This window comes from Pygocentrus nattereri, chromosome 7, assembly GCF_015220715.1.
Source record: "Pygocentrus nattereri isolate fPygNat1 chromosome 7, fPygNat1.pri, whole genome shotgun sequence".
Classification (NCBI taxonomy): Eukaryota; Metazoa; Chordata; class Actinopteri; order Characiformes; family Serrasalmidae; genus Pygocentrus; species Pygocentrus nattereri.
In genome coordinates, this window is record NC_051217.1 from 5,253,731 (window position 1) to 5,276,065 (window position 22,335).

The following is a 22,335-nucleotide window of genomic DNA, read 5'->3' on the forward strand; positions in this document are numbered from 1 at the left end:
ACCCCTGCATATTTATTACTAATTAGCTAAAGCTATGCTGTTTGCACATTCATGAAAGCTAAAATAAGCGCTGCTCTCTGTGCTGCATGAATGTACAGCTTTAACCTACAGCAGTTTACCACAGTAAACATTAGCCTGCTGGCTGATGTGTTATTCAGCCGCAGACCGTTGGAGCTCCGCCATGTTTACTTCACAGACACAGCGAACTGTAGACCTCAACTGGAAATGGGGTTTTGTTTAGCCAGTTTACAACCTGCACTGCAACTAACAACAGTTATCTGAATAAAATAAGGCAAAGTTTGACGACTTTGAAGGTGACTGGAAGCAACAAAAGTTCAGCACTTTTCTCACCACTTACAAACGAACTGCGCAGGAAACACTAAATAACCGGCATGTCAGTGGGAAGAATATCTTGGGGGTCAGTCGTGGGCTGGAAGTTAGGGAACTGGCCCTGTGACCGGAAGGTTGCCGGTTCAATCCCCAGGGCCGACAGCACAGGGCCCCCCCCCCCAGGGCCCCAGGGCCCCAGGGCCGACAGCACATGACTGAGGTGTCCTTGAGCAAGACACCTAACCCCCAACTGCTGCCCACCGTTCTGGGCAAGTGTTCTCACTGCCCCCTAGTGTGTATATGTGTGTATATGTGTGTGTGTGTGTGTGTGTGTGTGTGTGTGTGTGTGTGTGTGTGTGTGTGTATTCACTAGTGTGTATGTGGTGTTTCAAGGGTTGAATGCGGAGGTGGAATTTCCCCGTTTGTGGGATTAATAAAGTATCACTTAACTTATCCAGTTTCCCCACCAACAATCAGCAACACATTAACAACATGTACTTTGAGGTGGATTTTCAGAGCGGCTTCCCCCAAATCTGAGCACGTGTCAGTTATAAAAGAGTTATAAATGAGACGAATCTGAAAACGTGCCCGCCTCAACCGTCTACAACTGCAGCCTTAAATCTTTCCTCGGAAACTCTGAAACCGGCTTCACTTTGGCTCCACAGAACTGCCCATGGCGACTCTCGTGCCAATCCCACTGGATTTGGGGCGGGCTTTTCCCAACCAGTGACGCAGTCACGTCCACAGCTCCCTGTCGACATGGCGCAGGGTGAGGGGGAGCACGAAGCGCTGTTGGGAGAACCAACCCTGTAAAAATAAATAAAAAGTAGTAACACATAAAGCGGCGAGAGACGTCCCGGATCGACCGCACATCATCTTTTGATTTGTAGGCGCCAGTTCAGCTACTGGTAAGTTGTTTTTAAAGTAGCGGTCCGTGTAAACAGGCCGAGTCTAACTTTCTTCTGAGACTCTACTTCCAGAACTTGCTGAGTGGACTTGGTGTGGTCTCCTCGGCAGATGGGCTGCGTTATGGATTCACTAACGCTAATTGTCGTATTATTGAAACGAAAGGTTGGCTGAGGCCCATGAAGATATGGCATGTACTTATCTTTAACGACTGGTTCTATCGGCAGTAACGCAATGTGCTGTTTCCTTAGCCCGGGGGACTTCGTGTGATTCCGCAGAAACGCTTTGCCGTCGCCGCTGACTAAATCTTTTTAGAGAGAAAAGATGCCGAGGTTATTATCTGCGCTCTCCATCCAATACCTGAAAAGAAGTCGTGAGTTTTCGGTAACTGAACGACCGAAGTGCTGGTGGCAGACTTGGGCTGTCGTCCACGTAATCACGACGGAAACAGACGGTTTAATGTTCCCTTAGGGAGTAGGGAGGCATTTCTCCAGGCCGCCTGTGCTTCACTTACCTGCTCTAACGCGGGGAAGCTGTTATTCTCGCCCAGCCACTTGCAGCAATATGAATGAACTGGGAAAAGTGCAATCAGGTCCGCGCTTAATAAATCACAGCAAGTCTGGTTTGATTTAGTGGCTGTTATTGGCATTGATATATAATGTTTTTGAAGTGTATGTATATGTTATACAGCTAGTTACAACACATTCTCCTTCAATCTGAACAATCATTTCAGCTGGCAAGAATCGTTTTCTACAGTTTATATTAGGTGTGTGTGTGTGTGTGTGTGTGTGTGTGTGTGTGTATATATGTGTGTATATATATATATATATATATATATATATATATATATATATATATATATATATATATATACAGAGGCTAAATACATACATACATACATACATATATACACATATACATACATATGTGTATATATGTATGTATGTATGTATGTATTTATGTATTTAGCCTCTGTAGTGTAGTGGTTATCACGTTCGCCTCACACACGAAAGGTCCTCGGTTCGAAACCGGGCAGAAACAAAGCGCGCCTTTGGGGCAGTCATGGGCTGGAGGTTAGGGATCTGGCCCTGTGACCGGAAGGTTGCCGGTTCAATCCCCAGCGCCGACAGTCCATGACTGAGGTGTCCTTGAGCAAGACACCTAACCCCCAACTGCTCCCCGGGCGCCGTGGATAGGGCTGCCCACCGCTCCGGGCAAGTGTGCTCACTGCCCCTAGTGTGTGTGTTCACTATGTGTGTATGTGTTTCACTTGCATGGATGGGTTAAATGCGGAGATGGAATTTCCCCGGTTGTGGGATCAAAAACAGTATCACTTATGTTATTTGCATGTGTATATATATATATATATATGTGTGTGTGTGTATGTGTATGTATGTATGGGCATACACACACACCGTCACTAACAAGGAAATATGGCACAGTTATGCATATAAACAGTATGAATGAAATTATACAGTCAAATGCTCTGCTACAGGTCATTTTGAAATGACTGTACAGTTTAGGTAACGTAAGAGCTGCAGTGCTGCTGAAACTGAAGCGTGGAAGTAGAAATTTGTCACTGTGTAACCACAGTTTTCTCACTGTGGTTGTGTATGAGCAAAGAGATGTTTAACTAAGCGTAGTGGACTTTTTGATTTATTTTATTTATTTTTTCCTCTGTATGCTATAGATAGCCAAGCAGCTCTTCTCCCTTCCATGCAGTTGAGAGGGTCTGAAATAAGTGATATTCTTCTGTGTCAGTCTGGCTTGGAATAGGAGCCTGTTATTTATGGCTTATTTAAAATCAGGGTCAGATGGACATCCGTGAGTATAAGAGCTGACAGTCTCCGTATTGATTGGCTGCCCATGTTTAAAATATCTTAGTAACACTCAGAGTGGCCTACACGCTTAAACAGACGATTCCTCAGGTTTTTTTTTTTTTTTTGTAAAGGCAATGGTTCTTTTTAGAACCATGTGTTTAGATAGAGCCATTTCATGCTTAAATGGTTATTTGCATGCCAAGCTTGTAACAATAGAAAATGTAAAGCTTGTGGGAATGGAAGAAACCTTTGGGGCTATGTAGAGCCATTTTCAGAAAGGTTCTAAATAGAACCACATACAACGCGTTCTCCCTGAAGAGTCAGATCACCTTCTGTTTAGCATGCAAATGGTTCTATATAGAGCTGATGGTTCTTGACTTGAACTGAGGCCTTTACTGAGGAACCCTTGAAGAACCATAGTTCTTAAGCGTGTAGTCATAGATCCTGTCCTTCTTTTACTTTTTCGTGTGCTGTGAAAAGACAATATTCCCTACTTAACTCTGTCTGGGGCTGTGTAACGTCACCTGTGTGCTATAGCTGGAAAGACAAGTGCTGCTCTTTTGGGCTTACAGTGGTGCACTGTCTTAAAAACTGGAAATCAGAACAGCTTATGTTTCTCTCTATAAAGTGTGGCGTCAGGCCTAAACCAAAATAACACAGCAGTTTGCCCCCTGAGTTATAATTAAAAACTTGACATTTGAGTGCTTGTCACATGGCACATTTTTGAGCATGTCGATAAGGAATATCTGACTATTGGTTTGTGGTAAGGAAGGGTACAGATATGTTGCCTTTCTTAATGTAGTTGTTATGATATGGAATCTGTACTACAAGATGAGAGATCTATAGTACACGTGCTTTAGAACCTGAAGAGTTTCATTCGGTTTTTCTGCCCATGCTGCTTGTTTCTGCTTCTACATGCATGACTTAAAGTAAGTTTGCTGACCTAGGACTTGCCTGACGCAAGTACTTGTATTTTTTTTTTTTCCGGGACAAAGGACCTGAAGGCTGGTATGTTTTTCCCAGCATGTGCCAGTGAAGGTTTGTTTCTGTCAGCCAGTTTGGAGTTCATAGTAGGACAGTAGTTAATACAGCAGAGCCAGTGAAGTGTAGCCCAGAGGCACCAAGCCTGATGGATCTCAGAGGCCATTAGGGTTTTTTTTCTTATTATTTTTCACGCTTGTTACTCACCATTGCAGGAAAGCATGACTATTGCTCTAAGGCGTGCTTAGAGGGAGAGCAAAATGGAGGGAAATATTTGCATTCTGAGTAGTAAGAGTCAGCTATTTCCATTGAGTTGAAGAGTACTGAAATAGTGTTGCTCGTTAAGTTGCAAGACTGGCTGCAACGTGCGATGCCACTAAAGAAGCTGGTCTTCCAGTTCAGATCTGATTTTACATTTACACCCCTCCCAACTTTTTTGTTTGCTATAGAAGTAAAAAGAAGAAAACATGTTTGTGCATGCTGCGGAAATTGTATGTTATGCTCTGTCTTATCTGTAGTCTATAAAATGAATTTTTCTTCTTTTGGTGGACAGTCTTCTTCTGCACATTGCATCTATGTTCTGGTGAAATTCATTGTTTTCCTTTGTTTGGCCTCACTCTGATGTGAAATTCCAGTGACCACATGTATCTGGAATGCACAGTATCCCCACATGCCCATAGCAGTGATTCCAGAATCTGTGGAGATCTGTGCAGTGATTGTGATAGTGGTGAGCATCACAAAGAACTTGTGTTATCATTGCCCAGGCTGGGAGCCATTGTGTTCCAGCTACGAGAGGAAATTCCAGAGCTGCAAGAATCTGCAATGCAAAGCAATGTGTACTAGCATGAACGTGTGTGTGTGTGTGTGTGTGTGTGTTTGTTGTTGGGGGGTGGTCGGGGTTGTAAAACCCATAAGTAGTTTTAAAGAGAGAAGACACTGGGCTTTACCTATGACCACTGTTTTGCAGGACAGACATAATCAAAACACTATAACATTCAGCTTTTTAAATTAACGACAGCCTAAAGAATGAACAAATTATCAGTGCGTCAGCAGTGATCAGTAAAACTGCACAGTCACATTTTTTGTTCAAATTTAAAGATATGGCATTGTTCTTAGTCAGAAGAAAAACCTACATACATACAATAAACTGTTCTATACAATGCTGCTGCGAGTCACCCTTTAATCCTGAAATGGTCATTTAAAAGTTAGTGTTGGGTTGAGTTTTTTGGCTCATCATATGTTTTATGTATCAATATTACACTCAGAAAGAAGGAAGATCTGAAAATAATAGTAGATAATTCCCTTACAACCTCAATCATTCATCAAGTCTGGACTTGACTCTTTTATGAATACTCTCTCGGATGCTCGCAATTATCAGATTCATCCTCTCAGGGAAGGGGTCTGAACTAGCACAGCTGGATTAGAAAATGTTCTTTTACACATTGTGTGCTATTGTCCGCTTCCATCAAAGGGGTCTGCAAATCCCCCAAAAACTTACATAGTGCAGCTAGTGTAGTAACAATTGCATGATAATGATGCACATTTCTGCCTCTAGTCTCTCTTTCAGTAACAAAACAGATCCTGATGGATTTCAGTGCTGTATTTACTTTAAGTCTTTTTAAAGCCTTCCTGTTTTATCTCTTTTAAGTATTGTACTTTGAAATATTTGAAATGTTATGTATGGTTTGTTATTTATAAGTTCATTGTTTATTGTTCGACCCATGATGCTCAGTTACCCATTAAAATAATCATTAGGTTACTCTGTTACTAATATAATCAATAGTGATTTTTTTTTAGCTAATGATTAGTTGGTGTAAAAATATTTGCAACACAAATTAATTGTCTTAATTTATTCCCTGTATGGAACTATTAAAGTATGAGCCTAGCTCGGCAAATTAACTATTTGCTAGTTCTGTGGAAAATAATTGTGGTTGGTGCAAATAACTGTGATCAGGTGATTATGTAATAAATGTGCCTAACAAATGCTAAAACTGTGGAAAGCATGGGAGTTGAAATGCCTTTTCTAATCTGCATACTGTATTTTTCAAGCTAAAGAGGTTAGGTTTGGAAATATTCTTGTCTCTGGACATGATAAAATACTCCAAGCGTTCTCATTAAGTTGATGTAACTTCGCCTAGGCATTTAGTCAGTAGATTGTTTTGGTTGTAAGTTCTGACTTATCCAGGCAAAAGGTGTAATGCTTATTTGTCTCCTTCACATTTTCAGCCCTCTTTGATCCTTTGAACAGCAATTCAGCAGCCATAGTGCAGCACTGTTCTTTCAGTGAGAACCCAGTAATCACTAACATGTTTACCCTGACCTTGAAGACTTCATGCCTTCTGAACGCTGTTTAGTCTATAGCAGCTGACTGTGGGCCGAGGAGACAACACAAGTAAACCTTATAGACTAATTCCACTTTTATGCAAGCATATAGTAACTTTGGTTTCAGTTTAAACTGGCATAGCTTTCCTCAATGACATCTAGATCTTGCACATTTTCACTGAGTAATCTGAATGATAGCATGCATGACAGAAGAATGCATGACTTGCATCAGTCATGACTTCTTTGTGCTTGTCTGATCCTCAGCTTATTCAATAATACAGCATGTCAAGGCAAAACTGTTGCTTGAAAATCAAGTCTAACCATGTGCCAGTGGCTGTGTTTCTTAGAACCAGACGAGTTGCATCACAGATGTGAAATGTGTGTGGTATTCTGCTTCATTTGGTCTATGGACATTTTCAACAGAGCTGAAATGTTTTTGGGGTTGTATCATGTTGCTTGTGGTGCAGAAAGGCCTTTGAATCCCATTTCATTTGACAGAAATGTGATTGCTGCAAAACCAGGATGTTTACAAATTCAGAAATCACTGCGGACTGTGGATTCACAATATTTCAAGATAAAGGGATTTTATGAAAAGACACTGCTTGAAAGGATTTCTGCCTAGAACTAACTTGCCTAGATAAGCTAGACGGGCTTGACGGAATTGGTCTCTTGACAAATTAATGCCTTAGGTTTCCTCTCCTTTTCGAGGAATGCCAGCAAAATAGTAATTAACTCAAAACAGCATTTGCCATGCAATTTTGAGATTGTAGGGGTTTGTAGGGACTGCTCTGTAAGTTCATAGCTGATGTAAAGCAGAGCAGTGGTCCTTCCAGTGGAATCACCTCAAATCATTGGTCTACCTAGGCGTTTCTAAGCCACCGTAATGGGTGTTGGTTTACGCATTCCTGTAACATGGGCTTTTTGTCCTTCATGTGGTGTGTGTTTGTGGGCGGTTTCTATAAAACATCGAGAGCATAAAAGTGAAAACCGCCACCTGAATGCTGGGTGTCACCAGTGTGTTAGACCAGCTGTTTAAATAAAACTCGCCATTCAGCGGGGTGACTAAACAATTTCTCCAACCTGGAAATAAAAGCTGATGTGTTGTGAAGATTAACAGTCCAGAGCCTGTATTGTGCTTCATTGTAGTTAGTACATTGTATCTCCCACCTAGATAGATAGAGAGATGTGCAGTACTGCGCAAAAGTCAGAGAGCACCATTTATTCAATCATTAAGTTCTAATTATTCATTTTCCAGGAGTTATTACTGAAGAGATTACATATAGGCCATAGGGTAATAAAAGGAAAGAAATAGAATGAAAAAAAAGATATAGAAGAAAATATGACATGGTGCAAGACCTGGTAGACCACCAAACCTCTCACCATCAGATTAAACATGCCTAAAACTTTCATCTTTGAGAGAGAGACAGAGATAGAGAGAGGGGAGAAAATCAAGCTCTGCTCTTGCTTCAGATCAGAAAAGAGTATTTGTCCATCCGTCCACTGTGAGAAGAAAATTCAATGCTATGAGTCTGAAAGGATATTTAGCTGTCAAGAAGCTGTTACAGAGAAAAGGAAATAGACAAAAAAAGAAGAAAATTTGCAAATCAAACAAAGAAGCTGCTGGTGTTCTCAGAACAATGGAGTGACCACATCAGACCTTATGTATTTGAGATTATTTAGATTATGAGAAGCAGAAAATTCAGGACTGAAGTCAATGCATTTAGGCATGTAGAGGTGGTCAAGACACCTTGCTGAAGTGCAGGCCGAGCATCAGAACGGGGAAGAAAGGTGATTTAAGTGACTCTGAACGTGGCGTGGGTGTTGGTGCCAGACTGGCTGGTCTGAGTATTTCAGAAACTGCTGATCTCCTGGGATTTTCACGCACAACCATCTCTAGGGTTTACAGAGAACAGTCTGGAAAAGAGGAAATATCCTGTGAGCGGTAGTTTTGTGGACAAAAATGCATTGTTGATGTGAGAGGTCAGAGGAGAATGGGCAGACTGGTTTGAGATGATAGAAAGGCAACAGTAACTCAAAGAATCACTTGTTCCAAGCAAGGAATGCAGAATACCATCTCTGAACGCACAACATGTCGAACCTTGAAAAAGACCACACTGGGTGCCACTCCTGTCAGCTAAGAACAGGAAACTGAGACTACAATTCACACGGGCTCACCAAAATTGGACAATAGAAGATTAGAAAAATGTTGCCTGGTCTGATGAGTCTCGATTTCAGCTGTGACATTCAGATGGTAAGGTCAGAATTTGGCGTAAACATGAAAGCACGGATCCATCCTGTGATCCATCCCTTTATGACCACAGTGTACCCATCTTCTGATGGCTACTTCCAGCAGGATAATGCACCATGTCCCAAAGCTCATATCATCTCAAACTGGTTTCTTGAACATGACAATGAGTTCACTGTACTCCAAAGGCCTCCACAGTCACCAGATCTCAATCTAATAGAGCATCTTTGGGTTGTGGTGGAACAGGAGATTCGCATCATAGATGTACAGCCGACAAATCTGCAGCAACTGCGTGATGCTATCATGTCAATATGGACCAAAATCTGTGAGAAATGTTTCCAACACCTTGTTGAAAGCATGCCACAAAGAATTAAGGCAGTTCTGAAGGCAAAAGGGGGTCCAACGTTTTAATAGGAAGGTCTTTGACTAGAATTGAAATAAATGAAGAGTGATTTCTGAGTTTTGCATTGGACTGCGCTTTATTGATCCCCAAAGGGAAAATCTGGAGTTCAGCTGCCATAGGTTCCTAACAAGGGAACTGAGTACAGTAAAATACATCTTTGTACAGTAGTGTAATGCACAGTGGTGACCCTACCAGCTCACAACTGATTCATTTTGGAAGTTGCATATATGGTGTGCATTTTAGCCCAGAAATTGAGCCCGAGTGGTGGAGTGGATAGGAGAAGATGACAGGGTTACCCTTCATTTGTTTGCTCTGAGGAGTGAGACTAAGATAAAGACGCTGCTGTGTTCTTGGGTGCTGGTCCAGAAGAGCGTCACTGTGTGCCTCCACTGGTCCCTCAACAGAGTGCCCTGTGTCCCAAGCAGCAGTGTGCCAGTAATAGAGGTAAAAGGCTCAATTATTCTTTCAAATCTGTGGCCAATGGTTGTCTTAACTGGGTAACCCAAGGAACAGGAGACAAGCTAAGAATCATCCAGCCTTTCTCCCAAAAGATTTACCGTGCTCTGGACACTAAAGCAGGAACACTGCAAGCCAGAGCCTCTCAGTCTTGTGCAGCTGATTATACTGTTGTGGTAGGGTCCATGTTTGGAAGGTGAAAATGACAAGCATACTAATGAGATCATGATCTGATCAGTTAATAAATGTACAAAATACAGTGATGATATGTATCATTATTGTGATAAATTTTGTCATGATATGCTTTTTGTTTATATCGTGTATATTGTCAGTCCTTCGACAACACTAATCAGCTGCAGTTTTTCATTGCAAAGAGAGCATAATTCATCCTTTTTGATTGGATGGAGTGCTTTGCTGCACCTAAAACACTGACTAAAATTCATCTAGTTGTATTTTTAAGTCATGCAACCTCTGAAAAATTAAATATCATGGTACATGTTGTGTATCCTGAAAACATGTGTTTTAATGTTTGCAAAATTGTCCACCCTTACTACTGCTCCTCTTACTCTGCCAGAGTGCACTTCCTCCTGTAAGCTTAATACTGGTCACAACATCTTGGTATTCAACTATAGGTTCTGTTTGCTTGTTTGGCCACCCCTCACATTCTCTCTGAAGCACTCTTTGCTAGTTGAGCAGCTTCTGTGTTTGTGAGAGAAGAAAGGTTTCCTACTTTGAGTAACTGTAGGACATGTTAATGGTTAGTCATTTGTATTGTTCATGTTTTTGTTTTGGTTTTTCCTTCCAGGGTAAATTCAGAAGACTAAAGATGATGTCTGATGCCAGTGACATGTTGGCAGCTGCCTTGGAGCAGATGGATGGCATCATTGCAGGTAAGCTCTCTATATTTAGTGTAGATATTCACAGAAATAATGGCAAAAATTTGGGTGCACCATGCACCTGCTGTTTTCACCTGCTGATTTCTCTGAAATCTATGATCCGTTGATGATTTTCTGTTTTACATATCTGTACAAGGCTATTGTACAGTGTCTGAACTATAAGAGCTCAAAGAAGTGTTTAAATGGTATGGTGTCCTGCAACTTTCATAGTCATGAGATTCAACAGTAATTGATGCTCAGTTCACTGAACAGGCTTGTGAAGTACTACCGTTTTTCAGCACTAGTTAATTATGGGGATGGCATTTCTTGTAGAAGTAGCCTGTCACATCACATGATGCCCCGAGGTCTCGGTAACTATAGCCTTTATTCTGGTCTATTTCAGACTCTTATTCTCTGGCCTGTAGTCAAAGAGTTGCCCTCAAGGCTCAGTAGAAGGGCACACTGTTTTGTTCCACAGTGTTAGATAATCATATTTTTCATCGCTATGTCTTAAGTCCGATATAATCATTCCTTAGTGCTGCACTGTGAGAATTTTCACATTTAAAGAGGTCTCATTTTGAAGTTGCTTGGCAGTGCTGTAGAGTGCACATGGTTCTTTAGAATGTTATTACTATGCTGCTTGCATGAAGCCTTCCATGAACAGTGAGGGAAAACATTCAGCTTTCTTTTTTGCCTAAGTTCCTCAAATATGCCATTTTTCTTTTGTTTGTTCTGCTTAAGTCATCGCAGTGGACACATCTGAATGAGTAACAATCTGACATGCTGTCAATATCTCTCAGGCTCCAAGGCACTAGACTACTCCAATGGCATCTTTGACTGCCAGTCTCCGACCTCTCCATTCATGGGAGGCTTGCGGGCCCTGCACTTGATTGAGGAACTGAGGGGGGCCCTGGAGCTTATGGACTCAGAGGAGAGAGAGGGACTACGCTGCCAAATTCCCGACACCACCGCAGACTGCCTGGTGGAGTGGCTGCAGGGCCACCTGGTACGCATTCTGCCTTCATAACAGTGTCATGTTACTGCTGTTCGTTACTAGATACAGGCAAATAGCAATAATAGTATGGTATTGCTATGCTGTAAATAGAACTGGAATTTATACAGAAGTGCTTTACATACTAATGCTTTTGTTTTTTTGTAGTAATATTTCTAGTGCAGTCATATTTCAACTGCCGGTAGAGCAGATTATAACTGCTATTTAAGGCAGTTGGAAATGTTTTAGTTACCATGCTATATCTGAATATTCTGATATGCAGATAATGGTTATCTTTACCAAGAAACCAGATCTGACTGTATGCTAAGAGAGAGGGGTTTGGATGACTGCCAAAGGAATGCCAAAGTCAGCATGTAATACCATAACTCAGTCTGTTTACTCAGGGATTTGTTAGTCCATTCACCATTTAAGGTGGTGTTATGAGAACAAAGAGCTCATGGAAAACACTTGGATTGGACACGCAGCTTCGAAATCCTTCTTTGTGATATTTTGAGATGCTCTTCTTTCTTTACATTTGTGATTATCTCTTAACTGAGTGATTTTTCTCATTGTACCCATTACTAATGTAAATGGACTTAAATTTGTAGTAATAAGCTTATTTTATACTTTTAAATTGTCTGTCTTATTTTTTGATACAGTCAAATGGACACATTTCTGTGACTGGTGACATTTACCAGGACAGACTTAATCGTCTTGAAAGTGACAAGGAGTCCCTTGTTCTCCAGGTAATTTTTTTGTAGATTTCGTACAACTGAATAATAGTTGGCTAATTGCTTTAAGTGAAAACAATGCATTGCAGGTCAGTGTTTTGACAGACCAAGTGGAAGCTCAAGGAGAAAAGATAAGAGACCTAGACATGTGCCTTGAGGAACACCGCGAAAAACTGAATGCCACTGAGGAAATGTTACAGCAGGTTAGTTGCTGCTTCTCAAAGCCAAAGAAAAATGCTGCTGTCTTACTTCAGAATTCAGACTAACTTTCATATTGTACATAATTAAATCCAGTTAAATAGAGATTTCACCTTGCTGAGCTTTCGTATGTGCTGGCCATGCATTTGAATTCTCTGCCCCTCTTTTGCTTTCAGGAGCTCCTTCTCAGGTCAGCCCTGGAGACCCAAAAGCTTGAGCTGATGGCTGAGATTTCCAACTTGAAACTTAAGCTGACAGCCATGGAAAAAGACAGGATAGACTTTGATGAACGATTCAGGGATAGTGAGGTGGGGAAGTTTTTATTATTTTTCTTTTTTTTAAATCTTTTTCTTATAGATTCCCCTGCAATTTGTAGTAGGTAAGATGTCTCATTTTTTATATCCATAGATATCCTTTTTATATATATCAGCAGCAGTTGTCTCGGTGAAGTTTGAAACAGAAAGAAGATTGATTTTATTTGTTTTTTCAACTTTAATGAAATTTGCATTTGGTTACTTTCAGTCATGCATTGTGTTGTTGAGGTACACAGGACTCTTCTAGCCCATTGGAATAGCAGACCTTTATTCATGTTGTGCTTCACTTGCTGTCTGGACAAAGGCTAAGGCAAAAACAGTTTCTGCCAGAAGCCATTTCCTCTCCAAAATTGTTTTGGGTGGCTTTTCTTCTCTCTGGAAGGTAGTTATTACTGTGGAAGCTTTGCTCCCTTTGTGGATTCTGCGAGTCTGGGAGTCGAATGCCGAGTTTCCTGAGAGTGGGTGTTGAGCATAGGACTGTGGGAAGGGTTTGTACAAACGCTGTGGAAAGACACATGTGGTGACTTTATGGATAGCGAAGGACTTGCTGAAAACAGATGGATACCTCATGTTCTTTGTAAAATGGTGGGAGAGTGAGGTGGTGCTAAAATAAAATTTTTCATCAGCACATTTTTTGTTGCGCTTAAAGTTAAGGTTTACGTTGCTTCTGTCACCTTGGCCAGAATGAATAGCTGCTTATCCAGTAATGCAAAAAGCAGATGGAGAACTGAACAGATGCTTTTTTTTTATTATTATTATTATTTTTTTATAAAAAAAAAAGATGTTCCTCTCAGATCAGGGACTAAGAGATGACCCGTCCCTGCATGTGTGTTCACCCATCACCTCCCACCAAGAGGTAATAAAACACAGGGATAAGTCTTTTTTTCCTCCTTATGTTGACGTACTGACAAATCTAATTTCTGCCTTTTTGAACAATCATCTTCAGCATAGCACTGAACACTTCAAAGGGTTTTCTGTCTGCGGACAAAACTTTTACGCCCCTAAACGAGTATACAAGGATTGTTACCAGAACTGTGGATTGTTTTTAGAGTAGGATAGTCCGTGCATTCGTTAAGGATAGGAAAGGTCAGGCCTGTTTCCGGTGTCCCATGATTTAATGGCTCCATGCTGTTCCCTTAAAGATGCTATTTTTATCTTCTAATAGCTGGAGGCTTAAACTGGAATTCTGTTGAGGCATAAAGCTGATTTAATCGTTATCGTATAATAAATTTTGCCAATTTACAGTGTTATAAAGTGTTAATGACTTCAGGCAGTTCAGGCTTGTTTATTGAATCATAAATCTCTTGCTGAATGCTGGACACTAACAAACAACTCGTTCAAGCCCAGTGCTGAATGGAAGTCACTGTCACTGGGTTCTTGTTTTCCTCCCTTTGAAATACTGATCTTTTATGTTCTAAGATTTAAATATTAAGCCAGATTGTTGTACATTTAGTCTTTTATGCTGCTTGAGCACAATGTTAAATGCAACATTGAGCTTTACTGAAAATCACAAATAGGCTTACACTGATATAGAAATTGTGGGCAGATGCCTACATTTGAGGCTGACCCTTTATTACTCGCTGATCATATAAACTGGAACTAGATCCACCTGGATTAGTGTTGTGGAGAAATATAAAATGTATTTGTATCGGGATGCAAATGCAGTAATGTTGGGTCACCTGAACACATGTTGACCAACTATTCATAGATCTGTTTGGGAGTGGTTGTAAAATAGTTTTTTTTTTCTCTGCAGGGTTTGATTCTGGAGATCAATGAGCTGCGGTATCGGGTTTCTGAGATGGACAGTGAACGGTTACAGTACGAGAAGAAACTGAAGTCCACTAAGGTAAGCTTTTAGTTCAGTGTCAGTCTGAGCAGTGTTGCTGTCTTTTGTCACTGCTTTAATGTTTTCACTTCATAGTTTCTTCTTTCACCACAGTTTTTCCTTTTCCTTCCATGATTGTTGTAATTACTTGGCTTGACTCTATTTTCACCCCCTTTTTCCTTCTACAAGTGTCTTTTTCATCTTTAAAATTTTCTCTTTCTCTCTTCTTTCCTGGCTATACCACTCCACTGATAGTCGCTAATGGCTAAACTGTCTAGCCTGAAAATCAAAATGGGCCAGATGCAGTATGAAAAACAGAGGAAGGAGCACAAAATCCAGGCACTCAAGGTTGGCGTACCTCAGGGTGACTGTGTGAAGTTGTTTTGTTTTTTTTGTATAAAGTGTGTACACACACACCCACACACACCAGTCACCTTGCCAGGCAGTATTTTTACATATTTGCTTTATTTACTTAAAGTAAATATTCACCTCTAATTTTGCCAGTCTGTTTATAATTGGGTCTGACCAATATAAACATTTTATGGCCAGTACTGATTTTAAGGGGCTGATCATTTTGTCAGCTGATTGAATAGTTTAGACTGATTTTTGTTGTCAGTTATATAGTACTATAATAAAAAAGTAGCACTAGTTTAGTCTGTATAGCTGTTGTGTAAACAGGGACCTTCTGTTGGGCTTTTGAGTTACAATCCTGGAGATGTTGTGACTAAAAAAGTTATCTATCTTTCTATTTGTGTTTGACTATATGCATTTACATGAACTATAGATCCTTATAGTACTTAAACGTATAGCTATACGTATCAAGTAATTTATTCTACCTCATCAGCAGCTTACTGATGAACACTTTATATTTCACTTTGACTTTGACCCGCAATTTATTTGCATTGTGTTATGCTCTAGGACCATTCTCCCTATCCCTATCCCTATCCCAGTCTGTATATGGCTCCATCAAGTTCTAGTGTTTGAAATCTAGAAACATTGTGTTACATTGGACTTATGGTCACAGTAGATAAGACAATCACAAAGAGAAACCCAAGTCCGTCAAATGGAAAGAACATTAATCATGATGTGCATGCAGGATTTCATAGCAGTCAGCAAAACGCAACGACTTTACCAAATACCCAGACATCTGACTTCCTACCTAGCTAATGCAGAAGGAAGCCAGATAGCTAACATTACTGTGTGGAAGCTGGATATCCCATCTGCATTCATCAGCCTTTACATCAGTGCTAGGCAAGCAGTCAGGATTGCTTGACACCACAGGGTTTCTGATGTTTTTGTGTAATGCAAGCTGGGTGTTCTAGTGACAGAACATTTATGAATGAAAACCCAAGTGATACAGAATCATGGATTCTGTCAGACTGGCGAGGCTGAGGGATATAACACTGCTGTGCATAATATTTCATAACACAACAGTTAACATTAAATGCCAGTTTTAGGCCAGAATGCCTCAGGATGCTTCAGAATATGAGCGGTCACATCATATAGACAAGTGAGCCAGTTCTACATACACAGTGTTATACAGATGTGGTGGGATGATTTGGATCATGAGTAATTCCTTTTTTCCTTACTTCCCTACTTTCATTTTTATGGTAAGAGAATTTACGTGTGGTGTATAAAATAAGACTACCCCAGAACTCTCCTGGCTTGTTATGTATCAGTAAAAAACAGCTATTACTCATGGCCCACTGAAAAAGGTGGCTAGTCCTCTGTGGTTCATTAATGTAGGTTTGAGCTACAAATCCAAAACAAAAATTGTTCACTGTTCGGTTACTTGCAGACTCTACTGCACTGTGTAGGCTGACAGAGTACCTTTCAGAAAGAAAAAAGATGAGTTTGTTCAGAATTATGGTCACCTGCTGTTGAATCAACAGAGAAAGTGGGTGATTTTCTTCATGTTTCTTATAGGGATTACTTTGCTGTAATGTGCAGAAATTATATGCTGACCTCTTTTTGCTTCATTGGTTTCAGCCAGTAGTTTATTGTAAGACATTTTTGCACATGTACAGATCTGTACAGATCTCTGTTGCATAACTTATTATACAGCAGAGATCTGTGGCCAGTTGTTTGTTTGTCTGTGGTGTTGCTTGAGCATGAAGCTCATCAAACTAACCAGTATCTCATGATTTATGTGTATGGGTGTGTTTTTTAGGAGGAGCTGGTTACGTTAAGAAGGCAGCTGGATGGCAGAGATGGAGAACTGAGGAGGCTACAGGATGAAACAGGGTCCAGATCACCCACGCCTGCAGGCTTAGAAAGCACCGAGAGAGGTGGGTCAGGCTAAGCCACTGTTACTCATAGCCACATCACCTGCCTCAGCATGCTCTGGGAACTACCCTAGTCCAGGGCCAGGTTTTGATGTGTCAGTGTTATGTTATGGTGCTAACATCTACATCTTGGTGAAAAATACAAGAGGTTGTAATAGAATGCATTTTTGCATTTTATATTTCTAATGTTTTATTTGATTCCATATGACTGCTGCATGTCTGTTTCCATTTAATAATGGACAGTGTTTTGACAGAAGCAGTAACAAAAGATATTGTATTTCATTACTCTGTCTTACACAGTCTACCATACAGAGGAAACTTTTAAAAAGAGGCTCAAAGAAAAACGTAAGGGAGGTTTACTTTTTATGTATTTATTTATGCCTACATATCGTTTTCTTGCTTAGTTCTGTTCTTCTTTCACAGTCTGCATGTATGTACTCATTATGCTTGCTTTTCTGAGAAACGAAGGAGAAGCGTTCATTACCAGTTAAAACAACCACAAGTCACTTTTAGAAGTAAAGGTGAAAAAGAAAAGATGAAAGAAATTGGTTTTAGGGCTGATATCATGGAAAATGATCTAAAAAGTTCAAATCAAACCATTCATTCCCTGCTCCATTTATGAAAACTAAGATGCAAAAGCATTATTTTTTTGAACTTGCAGTGTAATAAAACTGGACATTCAGATTTTTTTACTTGTACAGTCATTTGCAGAACACACTGCACATTTTATTGCACAATTATTGTTTATTTGCTGAATTTAACTTGTTGAGGGGGGGAAAAAAACTTTTGTTTTTATAAATTTAAATGTTATGTTCTATATTGGTCCATATTTTTGTATGCTCTCTATAAAAGATGCTTGACTTATTTTCACATAGAAAATCAACGATATATGTCATTTGACCAGAACCATTAACCCTATTCTGTCTTAAGTAACAAAAATTGCTTTAATTTAAAAATAAGTTACAGCTATTTTTGGTACATAAATCCATGCAAAAATGTAATAAGTGGACCTCAGGAGGAACATGCAAGAAAAATGTAGGATATCGGCCTTAAAAGCATTAAGCATTAAGACCAAGGTCTACATCGGCTTCTGATTAGTGAGACAGTATGTATTACCCCTTTTAGCATGTTGGATGTGTCCTGTCCACACCCTTGTGTCCAGCAAGCAGCCTGTGTTTTCTCGCTTGTCTCCTTTAACAGTACCACCCCGTCTACCCTCCAGCTGTTCTCAGCACCTCTCCTCTGTCACCTCTCTCTGTCTGTTCTTTTGTCACCTTCACTCCGTCATTAGCAGCAGTGCTGTGACCTCTAACCAGAGGTAGCCTCTCAGGCTGGAGACCAGCGCTGTACACTCTGGCTGTGTGCACTCTCACAGTAAACCCAATGGAGCCACTCCACTGTATTCACTGCACTCAAAGTTCACTGTTGGACCTCAACTCTCTCTGTTAATGAGATTTATGATCTGTTGTCGTCTGCCTTGTGTCGGTGCTTTCAGATGTTGCATTAGCTGTCAGGGTTCTTGTTTTGGCCCCTGATTTTACTACATAGCCTGTACTTTGCAGACATGGAAGTGCAGAGAATGAAGAAGGCAGTTGAATCACTGATGGCAGCCAATGAAGAGAAGGTACCTCCATCTCCTAAATTAATTTAATTTTTTGGTGTTTTGGATGCTTTATGTCAATCGGTCATCATTCCTCTTACCTGCTCCACAGGATCGCAAGATTGAGGAGCTTCGGCAGTCTCTTATGCGTTACAAGAAAGTGCAAGATATGGTCATGTCAGTGCAAGGGAGAAAAGGTAAAAAGAAGTTGTGTATGTACTAATCAGTGAGAGAATTCTTGAGGCAAATTAAAGGCAGTTAGCCTTTGTTTGGTCCTGTGAACTATTTCTGTGCGTTCTTACAAGTGTTGACACATCATCCAATTTAAGACATAATTAGTCAAATTACTCAACTTGCTGTTAATAAACAGTAATTGAAACTGATGTGTGAGTCTAAATTAAATGTCTGTGTTCCGTGCACCCGATGCCAGTTAATGAGCAGGCCTCCCTCGCTCTCTTCTCCTTCTCCTCAGATAAAGTAAAAGAAGGTGAAAGTGATGAGAGCCACAGTGACAGCTCCCTCTCCATGTCAACTGCTATCTCAGTTTCCATGGACACTGAGAAGTCCCTACTGGGTTATACTGAGGAAGGGCCTGCAACGAGTCAGGACGAGGTACTGCGTCTCTCCTCAAACTAGCTGAGTCTTCTTGCACGTCCACACAAGGCATTCCTACATGCAGTGACGGGGAACTTCAGAACCCCTAACTGTATGAGATGTTTTAGGAGATATTATTACTCATTTTTCAGTGCGGCTTTTGTTTTAGTTTGTCAAACTTTGTGAGCCCTGATTAGGGGTGGGTGATACAATGTGATACAAGTTTCTGAGTATATCTTGGTCATCATGAGTACAGAAACAACACCCACCAGCTGAATGTTTTATTAAATAGATGCCTATGTGAAAGCTTTGATGTGTTATCCTGTTGTGGGAAGGTTATGCGTTGGTATTCTGACGATGATAGAATTTCAAGAGAGCACGTTTGGCCCTGCTTAATTGGATGTTGTGATATGTGTGTTAGGTAAAATTCAGGGCTCTACAGTATGTTTTCCCAGAACATTTAAAATAGACAGGAGCACACAGAAAAATCTGTGAGCACAAACTTTATATTAACTTTTTCCCTCTACTTTTTAAATGATTTTTCCTGTCAGCCAAAAAGGATTCATTAATCAGGCTTTTCTAGCAAACCCTTAAGGGTGATCGGAACATCATTAGGATCATGTCATATATGCAGTTTCTTTGATTTCATCTGTATTTCTGACTTCTATCTAATCAAAACTAATTAAGTCTCTTTCTCTTCAAGTTTGGCTTGCGAGCCTGTTTGCTAAGCAGCCATTTCTTGCTGTTATGTCTTGATGGTTTTATATGATTTTTTTTTTGGTAACATAATGCATTTAGACTAAGATCTGTGGAAAATTAAATGATAGATAGTATTGTTAGCATTTGCTAACTTCTAAGTTTTTCAGTTTTATACAGTGGGCATTTAACTTCTGGTTCATTTTGTTAAGCATCCACTTTGGTGGCCCATTTTAATGTCAGTATACAAAATCAACATACTTAGCCTTATTTTGAAGGTGCTGTATTGGCTAATAATCCTCATCAGTGCACTGCAAACACGCAGCTAAGCTCTGTTTCTCTTTCTGTTTGAAAACCCATCAGATTTGCCTTCAATGCTTTGAAACCAAACAGTGTGACTTGACAGCTTCGGAAGTTTATTTGGCAGGTTAGTTAGGTTTCTTGTGACATGCACAAAGCAAAGTAGGCCTGATGTTCTTCTTATGTCTTGTCAAAATAGTAACATTTGATTTATCCAGTGGCTTGCTTCACTAAAAAAATTCCTCCCTCGTATTAACAACATACATAATGAAATGGACTCAATGGGTCAAAATCTGTTGTCACACTGGTGCTCCTAAATCAGCATTCTGTTTGTATTTTTGAAAAGAAGAGCCCTGAAGTCCTGAATGACGATATCTTCATCCATTGTTATATAATATTTTTGTTATATCCGCTAGCTTTGATACTGTTATTTTTGAACATCACAAGATTGCAAGATTGACACTCTAGCCAAACAGTTTTGATCCTATTGAATCTGTCAAGCCTGAGGCTTGAACAGACCCAAGCAGAGGACATTGCTTGTTAATTCCAAGTCACACTTTGCTGCTATAGTTGATCGAACGTCAATTTGCAGTCAGAATTGTCAGGAAATAGAGATCCCTGGAGTGAAAAAGTGAAACTAACAGCCTCATAATATTTAGATAAGCTGAGCTATTGGTTTGATCTAATGCACTGTTGGATATTTCTCTTTTTCTTTTTTGTGTGTAGCCAACTATGTTTGTCAGTACACTGCAGGTGCCCTCCCTCACGCCATCTCCACAAGCCAAACAGACTGACGAAGACCTGCAGCCAACGCCGCCACAGAGGTGAGCTGAGCAAAAAAAACAAGTGTGGTTTCTTGAAATTATCTTGGCTGGCAAGATCACCAACCATCAGTGCTACAGCATCCTACCAAGACATGCACTTGAAGGATTTTGCGATTTCCAAATTAAAAAAAAAAAAAAAAAAAGCATAAACCCGATGACTATGGCTCCTAAAGATTACAGACACCCTTAACACTTTTCTTTCATTTGTATGCCTCACCAGTAACATATTCTATCTTATTATGTGTTTCACATTCATTGTCATCATTCCTAACTATGTTTACATCTCAGTCTTCAAGCCTTCCATATTGACATCTTGATGCTTGTTTATAGCTCTTCAGGATAAAGATAAACTCCTTTCCCTGGTTCCTCATTGTTGTTGTCACACCACTGCTTTTCCTGTGTCCTCTACTGTTGTAGGTACTGTTGGGTCACTGTACAGTTTCAACTCCCTTTGCCGTGACTCTTTTCCACTCTTACTGTGTTTAGCAAACCATTGTCTGAACTCTGTCTAGCCTTGTTTGCAACCCACTGCTTGTCCATCTTTCTTTTCCTTCATGTTTAGCATTCCTATTCCAATGTGTTTGTCCTCTGTAGTGATGCAGGGCATCAAGAGCCAAGCCAATCACAGGAGCCTCCAATAGATACCAAACTAGAGTGAGTATGTGTGCCAGAAAGGGGAATTTCCACAGCCTTTTTAAGAGTTCTCAGTCATTATCAGCAGCATTGCTACATATATGGGTCATTACTGCCATAATTGTCTTTATTTGTTTTATTGAAACATGAATTAACGCAGTGTAAGGATGCACAATATTATTGGAATGATATTGGCATCTGCATACATTTGCTTAAAAAATTTGACATTGGTCAAATGGTTAATTTGGCGGGTATTTCAAACTGTTGTGATAACCTATTTATTGCACTCCTATGCTTAAATGTCTACATTTTATTCATTTGACTGCATTTTTAACACTACAGAAGTAAATTTTATATATTTTTTCTGAAATGTTAGTCCCGGTGGACCTGTTTTGTCATTTTATAATTTATGTATTGGCATCAGCAGATATGTACTTGAAAAATATTGGATACTGGCATTAACCTACAATTCCCATATCGGTGCATCTCTAATGAAATACTACGTACTGACATTTTTATACCCCAATGAAGAACTGTTATGTGATATTAAGTATACAACTTGGTCTGAAGGTATCTTTTGTTCATGGTCGTAAGTAGGCAGAATAAGTGCATCCCAAGTGTATTTGTAAAATTGGATACACTCTGTTTCCTGTTATGCCATTCGAAATTGGTATTTACAAGCAGTTTTATGTTTCCTCTGTTTTGTACGAGTGGTTTGATGCTTCAGAGTTTTTGCGAGTAAATGATGATAGGAAACTCATCTTATTGCAGAACTGCGGAGGTGCCCGGATCTGGAAGCCAGAGCAACCTGGATAGCAGTCCTAGTGAAAAGGTGAACTTCATTCTGTTAAGAACTTTAAAAAATAGTCTTTGACAACACAGGCTTTAATAACAGTACTTTAAAGTGACTGTTGATACATCTAGGAAAAAGCAAATATCTGTTTGAAAACATTTTGTTTGTTTTCTCAGAGACCTTTGGCAGTAGGACCCGCAGAAGTAAGTTTAA

General features: G+C 40.0%; 1 protein-coding gene and 1 non-coding gene across 6 annotated transcripts in view; both read left to right on the top strand.

The window, feature by feature from the left end:
* The first annotated feature begins 1,016 nt into the window (after nucleotides 1–1,016).
* The window catches only part of ppfibp1b (PPFIA binding protein 1b), a 30,571-nt gene continuing 9,252 nt past the window's right edge, over nucleotides 1,017–22,335 (top strand). Inside the window, exons 1-17 of one of the 5 annotated variants that reach the window (XM_017690318.2) lie at nucleotides 1,017–1,238; nucleotides 10,269–10,353; nucleotides 11,139–11,344; nucleotides 11,989–12,075; nucleotides 12,150–12,263; nucleotides 12,435–12,566; nucleotides 14,326–14,418; nucleotides 14,653–14,745; nucleotides 16,568–16,685; nucleotides 16,983–17,027; nucleotides 18,245–18,306; nucleotides 18,395–18,479; nucleotides 18,755–18,894; nucleotides 20,599–20,696; nucleotides 21,291–21,350; nucleotides 22,101–22,161; nucleotides 22,299–22,325. In XM_017690318.2, coding sequence (XP_017545807.2) covers nucleotides 10,290–10,353; nucleotides 11,139–11,344; nucleotides 11,989–12,075; nucleotides 12,150–12,263; nucleotides 12,435–12,566; nucleotides 14,326–14,418; nucleotides 14,653–14,745; nucleotides 16,568–16,685; nucleotides 16,983–17,027; nucleotides 18,245–18,306; nucleotides 18,395–18,479; nucleotides 18,755–18,894; nucleotides 20,599–20,696; nucleotides 21,291–21,350; nucleotides 22,101–22,161; nucleotides 22,299–22,325 — 1,485 coding nt within the window. In that variant the 5' untranslated portion in view covers nucleotides 1,017–1,238; nucleotides 10,269–10,289. The remainder of the gene's footprint in view (nucleotides 1,239–10,268; nucleotides 10,354–11,138; nucleotides 11,345–11,988; nucleotides 12,076–12,149; nucleotides 12,264–12,434; nucleotides 12,567–14,325; nucleotides 14,419–14,652; nucleotides 14,746–16,567; nucleotides 16,686–16,982; nucleotides 17,028–18,244; nucleotides 18,307–18,394; nucleotides 18,480–18,754; nucleotides 18,895–20,598; nucleotides 20,697–21,290; nucleotides 21,351–22,100; nucleotides 22,162–22,298; nucleotides 22,326–22,335) is intronic. The other 4 variants (XM_017690339.2, XM_017690330.2, XM_017690351.2 and 1 more) reach the window with 4 other exon arrangements.
* Nucleotides 2,205–2,277, top strand: trnav-cac. The gene has a single exon. It is a non-coding gene; the product is annotated as a tRNA-Val (tRNA).